This window comes from Podarcis muralis, chromosome 11 (assembly GCF_964188315.1).
Source record: "Podarcis muralis chromosome 11, rPodMur119.hap1.1, whole genome shotgun sequence".
Lineage (NCBI taxonomy): Eukaryota > Metazoa > Chordata > Lepidosauria > Squamata > Lacertidae > Podarcis > Podarcis muralis.
In genome coordinates, this window is record NC_135665.1 from 20,230,444 (window position 1) to 20,246,922 (window position 16,479).

A 16,479-nucleotide genomic window follows, 5' to 3' on the forward strand; every position below is an offset into this window, starting at 1 on the left:
ATTATAAGCTGCACATGCAATGAGGGGATAATAATAATAAAAAACGCAGTAATAGGAAAGCCAACATTTTCTCTCTGCATCAGCACATACCATGCATAGTTACACAGGCGGCGTTCAATCAGCATGCCAGTGGAAAAACTGATGCAGCCAGGGTAGGGCGCCTGGGGGGGGGAGTGCAATGCATTAATCAGTCGAAAGATCATGCAACAAGCTTCTCACATGCATAGTAGAAAGGCAGTGATTAAAAGTCACAGTGTATTAGCGGAAGCTTTGAGAAACCCACATGCCACAATCTAGCTCCTCGCTGGATCTCAGATGCCTATGCAGGGCTTGGCATGTGGTAGAGCTGCTTCCATTGGCTTCTAGGAGCTACAGGATGCTTCCGCCATTCATAGTAGAAGGAAGGCTGCAGCTCCTTCGATCGTGCCCATAAGCCTCTTCAGGTAAAAGGGAAATGGCACGGAGGGTTTGGCGCTAGCTCACATCTGTGAAGCGTTATGAAACTACGCATTTCTGACCGAACGTGCCATCTGAAAGCATGCAAATTTTGGCAAGTGGGAATGCTCCACCCACACGGCGGGTAAAAGGAGGCAGGAACAAGACAGGCATGGGGTGCCAGCAAAACAATATGGAACAATATGAGGGGGAAATGTAATTTTCATCCATCACTGATTTTAGCTTTTTTTTTGGGGGGGGGGGGGTAAAACGTTAAAAACATGTTTCCACTCTTCATCACCGGCTGTGAGTGATGCTTTTTGAATTTCTTCCCAGTTGTTCAGTCTCCACGTATGAATTCTGCAAAGTACTATGGACAAACATAACATTTCACCTTCTTTTGTTACACTTTGTTGTAGAACACTACAGGTGTTCTTTCAACGCAAGTCTTTATTAAGGGAGCTTGGCTAGGAAATAGGATGCTTGCCTTTTAAATGACACAGTTCAGTTAAACATTACAGGAACTCATTTTCGGTGCCCGGCAAAAACTTTGCTCTTTACCCGCACCTTTGGCCCTTAATTTTAAGGACTTCAAATACTTCTGCCCTCTTTTAGTGGGGCAGATTCTGTAAAAACCTTTTATATGTATAGCTGTGTTTTCAGGGTTTTTTGTTAGTTGTTATGCTGTAATTGGTTTTAGTGTTTATACTGCGTCGTAAGCTGCATTAGGTCACTTTTATAATTAAAGTGGCGAATTAATAACAATAACAGCAGCAGCAGCAATAATTTTTAGGTTCAGATCTTTGGTGCTGGACAACTAAAAGCAAACTGAATTGTCTGCCTTTACTTGGATTTCCCTTTCTGTAAATGTTAACCCCTTGTTTGAATAATGCATTGAAATACAAACCTCTTGTTTATTGTATAAAACTCTGCTTCCAGGGCCCTGTTTTAATCGGCTTTATTCCCACTATCTAACCAGCCTTTGGACACCACTGTGTTCCTGCACAGAAGTACTTAAGAACCCTTTGTTGTAACTTGTTCCCAGCCTTATGCTCACTTTTTTCCAGTCCCATCAATCTGTTTGGGTATGTGCTACCATTGCCTTTCTTCAGATCAACAGAAGCTAATAATCCAACACAACGGTCCAGTTCCACAAGGCCCAGTATTTCTACAGCCATCACTCTTATCATGAGCAAAGGTGGAGTCTTGCTCCTTTACAGCCACCAGAGGGAGGCCAGCTTAAAGCACTCCATGCGAGGCTTTTGTGCAGAGTGACTCATGGCTCGCAAAGGACAATTTTCTCCTTTCCAGCACAGACGCTGAAAGAGAAAGGTTTGTAATGGCATGGAGGAAATGACCCCAGACCTGTGGTAAGGCAGTCTGCATGAAGAGTTTAACCACATAATAATAGCTGCCAGGTGAAGCATTTTGCTAAGGAGGTCTGAACTTAACACCTTGCTTGGATCCTTGTATGGTTTTAGAAAGAAGTACTTATGTTCTCATAGATTCTTATCTCATTGTTTGGCTCTGTTCCTATGTTTGGATGTATCCAATTCATATATTGATGCTGATTTTTCTCCTCCCTTGTTTTTTTATGCTGTAGCTGCTTTGTGAATCTGTCTTTTATGGGAAACTGTATTCTATTATGTATTTTTTATTATAACCATTATATTTATATCACTGTTTTGATTTTTATGTTGTATAGATAACATGTTATGTATTGACATCTGTGTTCTATGTTGTAAACTGCCCTTTTGATGATGGATGGAATATAAAATTTAATAATAACAACAATAACATCCCCCTTGTCTTCTACTTTTTTGTATTTTAGAAAGTATTTGCATGGGAACTGCTCTTTTTCTGAATTCAGATATTCCTCAAAAGAGTTAAGTACAAAATGGCATAGGAGAACTCTGAGCTAACATTATTTACGTGTATAGCAGAGCACGTGGGCTTTGACACTATCCCTACAATCCACACGAGATCAACTTCACCTCAGGGCTCTCATGTCTTGCTTGCAGAGACTGGCTGCACAGAACAAATAGCACCTGATCCCTGAAAATCTCTATCAGACACCTTCAGTAAGTTTACTATCTCTTTCCAGATGTGCCCACATTACCTCTTCCCTGCCTAAAGCCCTTCCAGTGGTGATGTGTTGACATTTGTTCAACGCAGTTGAGGGGGGGGGGAACCATTCTAGACTTCTTCATTCATTAACATACAAAAACATTCCCTCTGCCCCATCCATCACTCACTGGCTTATTTTTTCCTTTTGCAGAAGTTGCTGAATTTCCCTTGCTATCTGTGGCTTTCCTTCCTAATGAGGTAAAGGGTGATGAGGTCTTGATTAGGCCTGAAGTCTGATAGTTATTATTATTGTTCTGGTTCCCGCTCAGTGTCTCCATTATGGAGCGGAAGGTTCCAAAGGGCCTTTTCTGCTGGTCTCCAGATTCGGCGTTGGACGAAGGCCGCTGAAGGACCTTACTTCGCTCTTTGTCCCTTTCCCCATTTAAACCAGCCTCCGTTTGTTCCACCTGCGCCACAGGCTCCTCAAAGGTCACTCTGAGTTTTAAATTCTGGGCAGTTCTGCGCTTGGAAGATGGAGATTTGAGGGCACTCTTGGGACTTGTGGCTACTTTGTGAGTCGTGGTGGCATCAGAGCTCGGCTGGCAGGCATCTCCCATGGTCTGGCTCTGAGATATAGTCCCAGTCTGGTACTGGGACTCATTATCAGGATCACTACTTTCCGAAGTGGGAGAAGGGCTGTTGCCATCCAAAGATTTTGAGGCTCTCATCCCAAAAGGGAACCGGCGCCCAGATGATAAAGTGTGCCTCTTAATCATCAGATGCAAATTCTCGGTGCTTTCAATGTTTTCTACTATGGGCTGTGGCCTTGGCTTGTCCACTCTGTTCACGGGCGTATTCTTCTGATCCTCTGAGTTATTTGAATCTGTATCAGACTCACTGAGAGATCGCTGCATGAGATGCTTCAGTCTTGCTAACTTCAACTCCTTTTTTCCCGGGGGAAGCTTCTTTGTACTCTTGGAGGCATGGACATCCTGAAATTCCAGGGACAGCTTTTCTTGCATGCAGACATTTTCAGAGATTTCTTTCCCCAGCAGCTGGCGCAGTATTTTATCTGAGTCTTCATCTTTCATCTTGGGACGGTTGTGGTGTGGAGTCCCCACACTGCCAAGAATCTGCATCCCATCATGGGTGTTCAATTTACTTTTCGGCAGAATCGAGTCATCTGCGTCAGATGGTTTCCATTGAAGCTTGCCAGAAGTAGGTGACGATGGTGAACTTCAATCGGGATAAATTAAAAACAAAAACAAAAACACCGTTCAGTACAGGCAACCACAACCAAAGTTATACATACATACAATGCAACCCTGACATTTCCATTGCATATGTTTTCCAAACCACCCTACTGCTTTTTTCTTGACCTTTATCCACGTGGAATGTATTATGGAGTCACACTATTGACTCCATTGTTAAGAATGTAAATCTGTTTCCAGGCTAAGCTTGATCCATTATTTCCTTTCTTTGCTAATCTCTACAGAAAGGTTTCTGATTAAAGAGTTGCATTAGATATTGCTCAGCAGAATTTCTGAGAATAGCTTGGGGAAAACTGGAATACTAAAATGTACTCGGATCTTTTACATAAAAACCACCAAGTCCTGTTTTGGCATGCTCCAAAATTTAAATATGAAATTCTGCTGCATTAAAATCAATGGGAATTTTGACTTCACGGTAATGATAAAGAATTCATAGGTCCCTGCCACAAGAGCTTTTAATGCAAATTTTGAGATTTGGGGAACACAACACAGAGAGGGAAGTGGAAGAAGGAGAGATGAAGAGAAACGAATTACTGTGGAAGTAGGATTCTGTAGTCAGTTTACAGAAACCGTTTGGGTTGGATCCAGACTTGCAACAAGCAGAGTTTCTGCCATACAATACTCCAATAGAGCAATTGTGGGAGGGAGAGAAGAGGTCAATGTCATATATCCTCCCTTCCTGTCACAAAATCTGCTTCAGAGAGTTGAAACAGTGTGCAAAGATGTCACTGGTGGCTGCAGGGTAAAGGGGAAATTTGGCAAAAATTACTTTCCTCCTCTTCTTCCACTGGGAACTTCCACTGAATCAAGGTGTCTCCAGCTGGAGAGGGCAGTCTGGATCCACCCTTTATACAGTGGTGCCCTGCAAGATGAATGCCTCGCAAGACGGAAAACCCGCTAGACGAAAGGGTTTTCCGTTTGCGATGCGCTTCCCAAGACGAATTTCCCTATGGGCTTGCTTCGCAAGATGAAAACGTCTTGTGAGTCTCGCCATTTCCCCCCCGCTCCCCCCCCCTTTTCAAAGGCGCTAAGCCACTAATAGCCTTTTAGCAGCTTAGCCACTAATCCTTTAATAGCCGCTAAGCCGCTAATAGCGCTAATCCTCTTAGCCGCTAATGGGGTTGCTTCGCAAGATGAAAAAACTGCTAGACGAAGAGAATCGCGGAACGGATTCTTTTCGTCTTGCGAGGCACCACTGTACTTTGCATAGAGGTCAACTTTACAAGGTCCCAAACGGTAAGAAGTATGAAAGCTGTTTAACCAAAATGGTTATCTAAGAATGTTATCTAAACAATGATGAAGTGGAAGAGCATTCAAGAGGAATAACAGCAGGGGTTGGCAAAGTTTTTGTGGCTTCCATCGGTTCACGGTTCCGCAAATGCCACGGTGGGTTGGAGTGTGTGTGTGCAAACGCATGCACGCATGCACGCACAAACGCTATTTTGGGCACTCCTTCCAGCGTGGAGGAGGTGTGCACAGCTTCCTATTGGCTGCAGGAGCTTCCTGCAGCCAATGGGAAGCTGGCCAGTGTCGCGGAAGGCGGACCCTGCTCTGCTCTGCGCCGGTTTAGTGCGGCGCACGAGAGCCGACCGAGCAGGTGGTGGGGGTCCATGGGCTGGTTAAATGGCCCCCATGGGCTGCTTGTGGCCCATGGGCCTTAGGTTGCCGACCCCTGAATAAGAGCAATAGCAATCTAGCATGGTTTGCTCAGGAGTAATTCCACTGGTATTGCTGAAACATGGCCTTGCAGATCAAATGGCTTACTGTTTATAAGCTGGCAAAAAAAAAGGGGGGGGGGTTTAAAAAACTGCATGGGCTGCATGGTGACAGGATCACAGGTTTCATCAGAAGTTTTAAATGCACAAGTAGATGACACAATTTTATATACACTTAAGGGAATTTTGTTCAAGGCAGAACTCTGACGCTCCCATTCTAACCCTATTATTTCAGGCTAACTTCCACCTAAATGGAGGTGCTTAAGGGGTGCTCATTAACTGAATTTACTTCCATGCTTTTTATCAGTAAGTTATATTTATGCCTTTGCCCAATAATGCTCCTAATGGTCTGGCCCAACTCACACATGGGGAGCCTGCAGCAATGTTCATTCAGCTGAAGTCAAGTAACTGCGGTTAAAACATTGAAATGTACAATTCTATCTATGCTTCTGGTGCTGTCCATTTACATTAAGACAGTGAAGACATGAACAGCAGCCTGCCTATTTTGCCAGCAAAAAAAAGAAAAAAAAGAAAAAAAAGCCTTTTTATGAATTATTGGGAGTGTAAGATTACTGTAAGCCACCATAAGGTGAGGTTGTGGAAGTTCACAAGATGTTTCCTGTGATGTCTATGAGTCATCTAAAAGTTCCACAATAAATCAAACTGGAAAATGTAGGAAAGTTAATTCCATTTAAACTCACAGAGTCCACTATTCACACCTGCCAAATTAAAAAAATATGAATTTTCATCATGTGACATTTTGCTTTTTATTCTTTCACAGCATGAACGATTGGATCTTTAGCTGGAGCATGACCTTCTCATGCAATAACCGTGAAAAGAGTCCAGTTCGAAGTACATTGGAATTCTATTCCAGTACGCCTAGTTACCTTGGGGATGTTGGCAGTGACTTGCCCTCTGATCTCTGTGTTTCTAGAAGCTGCTGGAGTTGGTTCTGTAATGTCACACGTTCTACCGTCTGCCTATAAGGAAATATTAAATTGTTAAGCCCACTTCTTCCTTGAAAGAAAAGCTGTTAGTGGATGCGGCAAAGAGAAATGATAGTTTTCACTCAACATCACTTTGAGGCGAAAGCCTCTGTACATTTATAATTTAAGAGTTGCACACACAGAGTGCATACAAATACTAAAATGCACAAAGGAGGTCTCTGTTCTGCAAATTGCTTCTAATCCCTGTGGAAACGCTGTGATCACTCTATTGTACCTTCTGAAAGCTGTCTGCCTTGTATACATTATTTATTGCTGGTAGTGAATCTGGAGTAAGTGGCAAGATTAGAATCCTAAGAAGCGGTTGCCGGAGCTGTGGGACCCACAACAATTAGCTTACCTGTGTCCAATTAAAACTGAACTCTCAGCAAACTTGAAATTAGTTCAATCTTGCCTGTGACTGGGGAGGAAAATTGGCTCAAGTTACCTCCCAAAGTTTCTCCTGAAAAGCGCTAGCTGCTTGGTAGAGCAAATGACACCATACAAAAGTTAAGGATAGCTGAGGGTTGTGGATCAGGGCTAAATGGAGCAGAGCAGTATATTTTATAATGGAGGATGGAGTGCACAGATACCACTAAGGTTGCAGGTTCGATCCCTGTAAGAGACAGCTGCATATCAGTGCATTGCAGGGGCTTGGACTAGATCAGGATTTTCCAAACTTGGATCTCCAACTGCTGTTGGACTACAACTCCCATCATTCCCCAGCTCAGCAGGGCCCCCAGGGGTCAGGGATGATGGGAATTGTAGTCCAAAACAGCGGGAGACCCAAGTTGGGGAAGCCAGGACTAGATGATCCACAGGGTTCCTTCCAACTCTGTAATTCTACGATTGTGTAGAATGCGTTTGCACTTTTAAATGGGTTCTCTTCTGTCTATTATTCCACATGATTAATATTTGCAACGACTCATTCATACTTTCTTAAATAATAAAAACAATCAAATAAAAATAATATCAATTAAAAAACTAATGTGTGCTGAGGCTAGATTTTCATTTGGTAGTTTAGATGGTTCACTCAAACTTCAGTGAGTCCCAATGTAGACCTACTTCAGTCACAGCCACTTGAGGAGACAGAGCAGTGTAGCCAAAGATAAACTGCCTGGGTTTTCATCCTGGCAGATGGAAAGCCATCTAAACAGAATCCAACCTCTGCTCACTTGTCTGCTTTATCTCACCTCTCTCTACCTGTTTTAACTGCACCAGAGATTCCAGCAACATCTTGAGGGCACCACATTGGCCTCCTGAACTATAGTTTTGCTGGACAGGTAGTAAATAAGGTGGTTGATCGCAATAACTCAACGCAAATGCATTGGCTCCCAGTACGTTTCCGAGGACAATTCAAAGTGTTGGTGCTGGCCTTTAAAGCCCTAAACGGCCTCGGTCCTGTATACCTGAAGGAGCGTCTCCACCCCCATCGTTCAGCCCGGACACTGAGATCCAGTGCCGAGGGCCTTCTGGCAGTTCCCTCATTGCGAGAAGTGAGGTTACAGGGAACCAGGGCCTTCTCAGTAGTGGCACCCACCCTGTGGAACACCCTCCCTTCAGATGTGAAGGAAATAAGCAGCTATCTTCTATTTAAAAGACATCTGAAGGCAGCCCTGTTTAGGGAAGTTTTTAATATTAAATGCTGTATTGTTTTTAACACTGCATTGGAAGCCGCCCAGAGTGGCTGGGGAAACTCAGCCAGATGGGCGGGGTATAAATAAATTATTATTATTATTATTATTATTATTATTATTATTATTATTATTATTACTACACCACAGCCCCATTCAGAAATACCACTCAGGCATTGATACAAAGTAAAGGGGCCATGCTGACTAGCTCTGCCCTGACACCATCCATTGTAGCTTGCCCCACTTCTTGGCTTCCACACATGCAGGACAACATCTGCACCAGGGAAGCCTTTGGCAAAAGCTCTTTTGACCACCAGATCCTGCGGCACAGAATGGGTATGGTGTACAAGCTTTGCTTGCAGAGATCATTCTAGGGGGCAAAAAAACAAAAAACAAAACAAAAACCCAGGAGAAGGCTGTTGTCTGATTATGTGCTTCCCCAGAAGTTGGACTGGGTTTAAGTCAGCAGGTCTCGTCTTATTAGTTCATCTCTGTATCGGGGGGAAACAAACATGTATGTTGCCACTTGTGAATTGTGATGAATTCAGTCTGTTGCAAGTTCAGGGTTTTGTAAATCCTCTGCTCTCATCAGCTTTCTGTGCTGTGTAACTCACAGGAAAAAACATATTTATTGGGTCTCTCCTAACAAGTTACAGAGCACACATTTCCCCCAACACTGATATTATCATCTCCATGTAGGGAAAATGTCATGAGGGACACAGCTGTCTCTACATCAGCAGAGGGCAAGCAATCAACAGCTCTTTCCCACCATGAATTCTGCATCTTCCCTCTCTGTTAAACCCTAGCTAATGTTTACTTTTGTAAGAGTAAATTTCTAAATTTCCCCAGCAGTGATTTATTTCCCCATTTAAAACCATGTAGCAATGCTAGCAAGCATGTAAAAACGCACTGTTGCTTTCACTTTCAGAATGACTTCCTGGAAAAAAATATAGCAGAACAAAACTGACAGCGCAAGTCCAACTGTGGGGTATTTAACCGGATAATTTCCTGGCTCAAAGGACATTAGATTATTAACTCACTTCTCAATTCTAGAGCTTTGGAATTGACAAAGTCGGAGCCAGAAACCATCCACATGACTTCAGCCTATTTGCAAGGCTGTATTTGCTGTATTCACAAAAAGCAAATGCTCATATTGGCACAGTAAAGGATCTGGAAAATGCAAAAGTATTTTAGGTGGGACACCAATATGCTATTTTGTAGAAACCAGATGCACTTTATAAAGATCTTCCCTTCCTTCAATTTTCCCTCTTCCTTCCTCCCGCCTACATGTTTCCTTACACTATTTTAAAAATCACTCCCACCTTCTGTCAGCATTGGCGTGTAATGCAAAGATCCAAGATTTTGCAGATTCAGACCACTTATTTCCATTTGTTATTCCTGACTGTTGCTGGTCTACCTGTTTCACTTTCCCTTCATCATTTTCCTTCTCATACTTGAGTGCCTTGGCCAGGAACCAGAGCTGCCTCTAATGCAAATCGGTACTCCATAAAGTTCATTTATACGAAACAGCTGGATGTACCTTTACACTGAGTGACACACAAATCACACAGAAAACATCGCACCCTGGATTTGAACAATGTTCGGGGATTGCATTTATAACAATGTTAGAAACACAGTTGTACCTTTGTTGACGAACACTTTGCGACCCGAACGTTTTGGCTCCCGAATGCCGCAAACCCGGAAGTGAGTTGCAAACGTTCTTTGGAACCCAAACGTCCAATGGGGCTTCCGATTGGCTGCAGGAGCTTCCTGCAGCCAATCGGAAGCTGCGCCTTGGTTTCCGAACGTTTTGGAAGTCAAATGGACTTCTGGAGCAGATTCTGTTTGACTTCCAAGTAGTAAAGATTATTTTTCTTGTATTAATATGAACAGTCATAAAAATGTCAGTGCTGCCTTAAAGTTGGACTATTAAGCGGAGGGAGGAAAGTCACCCTGTTTCTCTATGTAAATAAGATCCAGGTGCTCTTAGAGGAAACTGGTCTTCTCGATTCATATCAATCAGAGTTTAGGCCCTATTTTGGCACAGAAACTGCTTTGGTCACCCTGTATGTTGCCCTATGTTGAGACAGAAACTGGGGGGAATGTGTCCTTGTTAATTCTCCTTGACTTCTCAGTGGCTTTCAATGCCTTCAGGAGTTAGGGGTGGGTGGCACCATTTTGTGGTAGTTCAGGTCCTACTTGGATGGTCGTTTATGGAGGGTGGTGCTTGAAAAGTGCTCTTTGGCTCTGTGGAGCATTCATTGTGGGGTTCCTCAGTTTTATACCCCATGCTGTTTAACGTCTACAGGGAACAGCTGAGTGGGGTCATCCAGAGTTGTGGAGTATGTTGTCAGCAACATGCTGACGACACACATCCTTTACATCTACAGGTGAGAAAGTGGATGTGCTGGACCATTGTCTTTCCTTAGTAATGGACTGAATAAGAGCCAATAAACTGAAGCTCAATGCAGAGAAGATTGAGGCACAGACCAGTTCCCCAGACCAGTTGGATAGGAGGCTGCCTGCTCTCGATGGGATTACCCTCCTTCTGAAGGAGTGGGTATGCAGCTTGAGGGTACTTTTGGATTCCCTGCTGTGGCTTGAGACTCAGGTGGCCTCAGTAGCACGGATTGCCTTCCATCAGCCCAGCTGCACCCCTATGTGGACAGGGATAGCTTAACTTCTGTTGTTTATGCTTTGGAAACCTCTAGGTTAGATTATTGCAATGCGTTCTCTGTAGGGCTATCTGGAAGATGGTTCAGAAACTTCAGCTGGTGCCGAATTCAGCGGCCAGATTGCTCAAAGGGGCAAGATGGTTTGAGCTTATAATGTCAATCCTGGTCTGACTGCACTGGCTGCCAATTAGTTTCCGGGCCCAATTCAAAGTGATGGGGTTTTTTTACCCATAAAGTCTTAAACAGCTCAGGACCATCATACATACCTTTAGGTACCTGGCAAAAGCATTTCCCTCCTCCCAGGCCTCTAGTTAATTAAACAATCTACGGCCTTTTAAATTGTTAGCAGGGGGTTGTTGTTCTTGCAATTATTATGGTATGTGTTTTTGTGGGGGTTTTTTATATTGCAAAGCACCCTGTGATTTTCAGAGGAAGGGTGGCGTAGACATTTGATAAATAAGTAAATAATTTATCCAGGACAAGCGCTATTCTCCTTTTTGACAGCAGCCTTTTTGCTCCGGCTGGGATGCCTCTGCTTCTTGTTTGCCTAGTTGAAGCCGCTACTTTAGCCGTTGGAAGTGCCTGCTGGTCTAAACTGCTTCTTTAGAAAGGAGCACAGCTGGACATGGGAAAACCAGCCCATGCCAATTCAGTGTGTGAGAAAAGAACCTCTGGGTCTCTTACATTTAGCACTTAGCTACTGTTCCGTCTGAATGTTGGGAGTGCGATGCCAGACCCTCGAGAAAAATGCTTTTACAATCAGAACAATAGGCAAGTGGTTAGTCATGAACATGTAAATGTTTTACACTTTAATTTTGCACACAGGCAGCGGGATGGCAGATGAAAGCAGAACCGCAGACGTTTGATGTATGAATGGATAAAATGGGGGAGATAAAATGAGGCTGCCAATCGTACCACTTACCTGTGAGAAAGCCCCATTGAACTCAAGATCCATTTTACTGTTTATACAAGGAATGTACTTTCATTATGCCCTCCAGGTGTCACAAGGTGAACATAAGGTCAAGTTTAAAGGGGAATATGCAACGCACAGCAGACATGCAGTTGGCTAATGGTTCTCACTGTGTGTCCATGGTTTATTTTAATGGGATACATCTTCTCTTCCAGGGTTTCTCAAACCTTGGGTTTCCAGCTTGGGTTTTTAGACTTCAGTTCCCATTATGCCTGACCACTGGTGCTGCTAGCCAGGGAGGATGGGAGTTGTAGACAATTAGAAACCCAAATTTTGGAAACCCTGTTCTATTCAAATGTTACATTCACCAGCACCTGGACATGTCGACATAACTTTTTTTTTTAAAAAAACCAAACAGTTAGAATCCCACTATTATGAATGAAAACTTACTCTTTCAGTTGTTTCGTTAACTTCACAACCTGGGATGCCAACGACATGCACGTCTCCACCACAACCAGGTAACGTGAGCACATGGTGTGTCCCTGGCGCTCAGCACTTTGGGAAGGTTTTTCTCCAGCATGGTTTTGCATAGTGACATTTGCTCCATATTCAACCAGAGTCTAAAATATATACATGTATAGGTCTATTAGTAGGAACAGTTACCTTCAGAGGCACTAGGTTCTTCATAGGCAGAAGGGAAGTCCCACTCCCATGATATATGGTAACAGGGACCAGTCTAGATGGGTTTTAAAAAGGGCTATGCATAACACTGGCAGCCAAGACATGTGAAATACTGGGGAAGATGAGATGCTCTGATTAAAAGAATGGTATATTAAGCTTTGGGACTGAGAGAAGCTGAATCAAATTACCTCGTATATAAGGGAAAAGAAATATAAATAGTTTTGAGGAAGAATAGAAGTCTTTTTCACACGCAAAACCGAGTACTAAAACTGGCAACCCTTTTCCTGTTTTACAAGCAGTGAGTAGTTTGTTGTAAATACAGTGGTACCTCTGGATATGAACGGAATCCGTTCCGGAGCCCCGTTCGCATCCTGAAGTAAACGCAACCCACATCTGTGCATGCGCGGGTCACGATTTGCCACTTCTGCGCATGCGCGATGAGTCATTTTGACCATCTGCACATGCGCGAGCGGCAAAACCCGGAAGCAACGCGTTCTGTTACTTCCAGGTCGCCGCGGAGCGCAACCCGAAAGCGCTCAACCTGAAGCAACTTCAACCAGAGGTATGACTGTATATTGTTGGTCTGATTGTGAACTTGCAAATTTCGTACACTTACATTTATGGACAACATTTATAGCTATTAAATCAATTTTTTAAGGAAAATATGGACCTGTACTGAAATGTTATTGATTATATGACTGTCTAGATGTCTACATTTCAAATCAGTTAATATATTTTTTAGGATTATACAAATTAATTGATGAGGATAAGCTATTTTGGGGACATGGCAGTTGATGTGGGAGCAGCAGTCAAATCCTGCTACTGCCAGCCAGAGGGCTGGACTGATTCCTACATTTCATTTCTCCACCACCACATACCCTTACTTTAAGCAGTGTACAAATGAGCTGAAATTATGCTATCCTAATTAGCAGTCATATCAGATTTTGATTCTGTGCTAGTTCAGATGGTTTGCTCATGTGATAAGCTCAGGACTCGATAAATCTGGTGATACTGTAGATGCTGCAACTAAATTATTAATTATGCAATGAAATATTTGGAGTGCAATCTGCTCTGTGGGTAGCTTTAAAAATTCCAAAAACAAAATCTTGCAGAATGACTTAAATTTGGGATCCATGGAAACTTTGATTACCTGAAGGTGTTTGTTTTCTTAAAGTGTATAGACTCTGAGCTGCCTGCATGACTGAGCAGTGCAGATAGTCAATCAACAAAAATATATTATATTTTCCCTCCTGTGCTTTGCAATTTCTGTTCATAATTAGATGACTAAGGTTTTGCTGCCGTGTTTGTCTGGTGCCACTATTATTATGGGTTACAGAATTGCAGAATAAACAATGGGTAGGTGGTTAAGACGAAATTAACGATCTCACATGCCACCACATTCCTGGAACATTTTTGGATCCTCCCAAATGCAGAGGGGAGAGAACATGCAAAAGTGTCTCCCTCACATATCCTGTAAAACTGTCTGAAGTACGAAGCCACACTCATATTTCCCCTGTAGAGAAATGTGTGAGTCCTCCCTGCATCTAGAGCAGGGACTGGAAAGCTCCAGGCCCTTGGACTCTCTCCAAGCCACATCCCCTCTTGAGAGACTACGCATTTTGCAGGCCCTGCTCCATGCCCTCCTTATTTGATTGGGTGGAATGTGTCTTGGTGGAATGTGTCTCTGAATTGTGATTACGCCTCTTCATGCCTGGGTGGAGGTCTGTGTGCATCTCCAAATGACAGAGGGGCTACAGATGGAAGGAGGAATCAGTGAAAATCATGCCCCCGCCTCCATTCAATGTGCTTATATGATGTATGCATCTCTTAAAAGTACAATGAATGACATCAGCAACGATGCTAAATCATGGTTTAGTGCTATGGGCAAGACCCCAAGCAAAGCCTCCAGCTCACACTCCTCCTTCTCGTCCCACACAGCCAGGAGATAAACTTCTGCAGTGTTAAGTTTCACTTCCCACAAAATCCTGGATTGTTGTTGCATATGAACCAGAAGCTGCATTTTATGTGTTTAGACCTTTTAACCTCCCCCTTAAATAAATTCAGACAAGGCACAAATTTTGGTTTGGTTTTTGGCAAAATTTAGGCCACAACTTTATTGATTACATCAAGTGAGTGGTTGCATAGGCTCTGGTTCGACTAGCTCCCTGCACCGTGGCAGGTAGCGCTGACCCAGGGCACCAGCATAGATCAGCCAAGGGTGAACACCTGGATAAGCGGAAGGCCGGGAACAGGCTATCTCCGCCACCCAAATGCCCCCCTGGACTCAGGCATGGGCACAACCCCCTCACAGGGTTGACCAAACCATCGAGTCCCTGGATTCCTTTAACGGCATACCCTTCACATAGGGATGGCAAGAGCGTTCTCCCATCCCTATCACCTGAACCAGAGCCTATCCGCAACCTTACAAGTTGTGACGATTTGCTACGTGGCAGGCAAAACCCAAATGCAACAGCCAATCAGCCAAGTGGGGGAAATTCCTGCCGTGCCCCTGTCCCAACGACAGACAACACACGACAGCATAGCAAGGTCAAGTGCAAACCCTAAATATAGGGAGAGGTGGGCGGGTGTTCCAATGCACTGGCCCAAAGAGGAAGCTCAGGGTCACGTGCATGTGCATATATAGGTCCCTCAATCCATTTGGCTAGTGTCCCATTGGCCCGATTAAACCCAGCATCGAGAGAACTACCAATAGGGTGTTGTGGCTATCCAATCGTACCCACCCATAACACAGGGTTTGGCTGCTAGGTCGCACCGCAACACGTGCCCTCTTTGAGGGAGGACATGATTTATCACAAATTCCAGTCAGTTTCAAGACAAACCAGCTTCAGGCAGGGGAGGGGTTGCAGCTCAGCGGAGCACATGCTGTTCATGCCTGGCCTTGCTGCTGCACCCCTGGTCCCCTTGCTGAATGGCTGCTTGGGCAGTGTTGGGGGGCAGGATACATCTGCCAAGGGCTGTGTTGGCTGGCTGGGTTCCCCCCTGCAAGGGCAGGCAGGCAGTGCAGTTTGTGTTCAACAGCAAGCCAGGAACTGTGGAAAGTGAAGTTAAACACTGGTCACATGGGTGCAGGTGAGAAGAAGGGAAAGCACATGAGCTTGAGGTATTGCTCATGCACGCAGCACTAAACAATTTTAAAAGTACCGTATTTTTTGCTCTATAAGACTCACTTTTCCCCTCCTAAAAAGTAAGGGGAAATGTGTGTGCATCTTACGGAGCGTCTTTCGCTGCGCAGCGATCCCTCTTGCTGTTCTGGCTTCTGAGATTCAGAATATATTTTTTTCTTGTTTTCCTCCTCCAAAAACTAGGTGCGTCTTATGGTCTGGTGCGTCTTATAGAGCGAAAGCTACGGTATATGTGAATGGGGCCTTCTGATATAACTGATCTTCTGTTTCCATGTAACAGACTACTATGTTTTTGGGGTTTTATTGGTTTTAAATATCTCTATTGTACATCAGAATCTATAAACATACAATACAATACATATATCAAACAATACAATACATATCTACCAAACATACATTACCTATATACATACCCAACGTGAACGCACCCACAGTGAATTGAATTCCAACCATTCTTCTTGTGCTAGTTTACATTTCTTTAATCTCTATGCATTTCATTTTGAATGTTCTATTCTTCCAAATATCTTCCAAGCTAAGTTCGTAATATTTTCTTTATTTTCCAGATTCATTCACTGTTTGTCAGGAGATCTACCTTCTCCACATAGTTTTTAAGGTATTCTTTAAAGATAGTGCCAGCCCCATTGTTGCATCTCCAGCACACGTCGTATCATATAGTGGTTAGTACTCTGTGTTGTGTAACGGGCTACTATGGATTTTTCACTTAGAACAACCATCTGAAATAAATGTAGATTCTTATTTTTTACCTGTATACATCCCAGATACCCATGCTGGGCAGCTACATGGACTGCACTGTTGCCATCCTGATCAACTTCATCTAAAGAAATCCCTTGTTCTTGCATAAACTGAAGTAGCCACAGAAGGATTTTCTCCTACACACATGGAGAGAGAAAAGGTTTTTTTAAAAATAAAAAATAAAAAATTGAAAGGTGGCTGCCATCTTCTTC

General features: G+C 43.6%; 1 protein-coding gene across 5 annotated transcripts in view; it reads right to left on the reverse strand.

The window, feature by feature from the left end:
• The window catches only part of SNCAIP (synuclein alpha interacting protein), a 130,899-nt gene that overhangs the window by 8,072 nt on the left and 106,348 nt on the right, over nt 1-16,479 (reverse strand). For 3 of the 5 annotated variants that reach the window (XM_028748214.2, XM_077936106.1, XM_028748213.2), the window contains 5 exons: nt 16,279-16,404; nt 12,141-12,310; nt 6,376-6,468; nt 2,691-3,738; nt 91-161 (listed from right to left, as the gene is read on the reverse strand). In XM_028748214.2, coding sequence (XP_028604047.2) covers nt 91-161; nt 2,691-3,738; nt 6,376-6,468; nt 12,141-12,310; nt 16,279-16,404 — 1,508 coding nt within the window. Of the gene's footprint in view, nt 1-90; nt 162-692; nt 3,739-6,375; nt 6,469-12,140; nt 12,311-16,278; nt 16,405-16,479 lie in introns of those variants that run through there. The other 2 variants (XM_028748216.2, XM_028748215.2) reach the window with 2 other exon arrangements.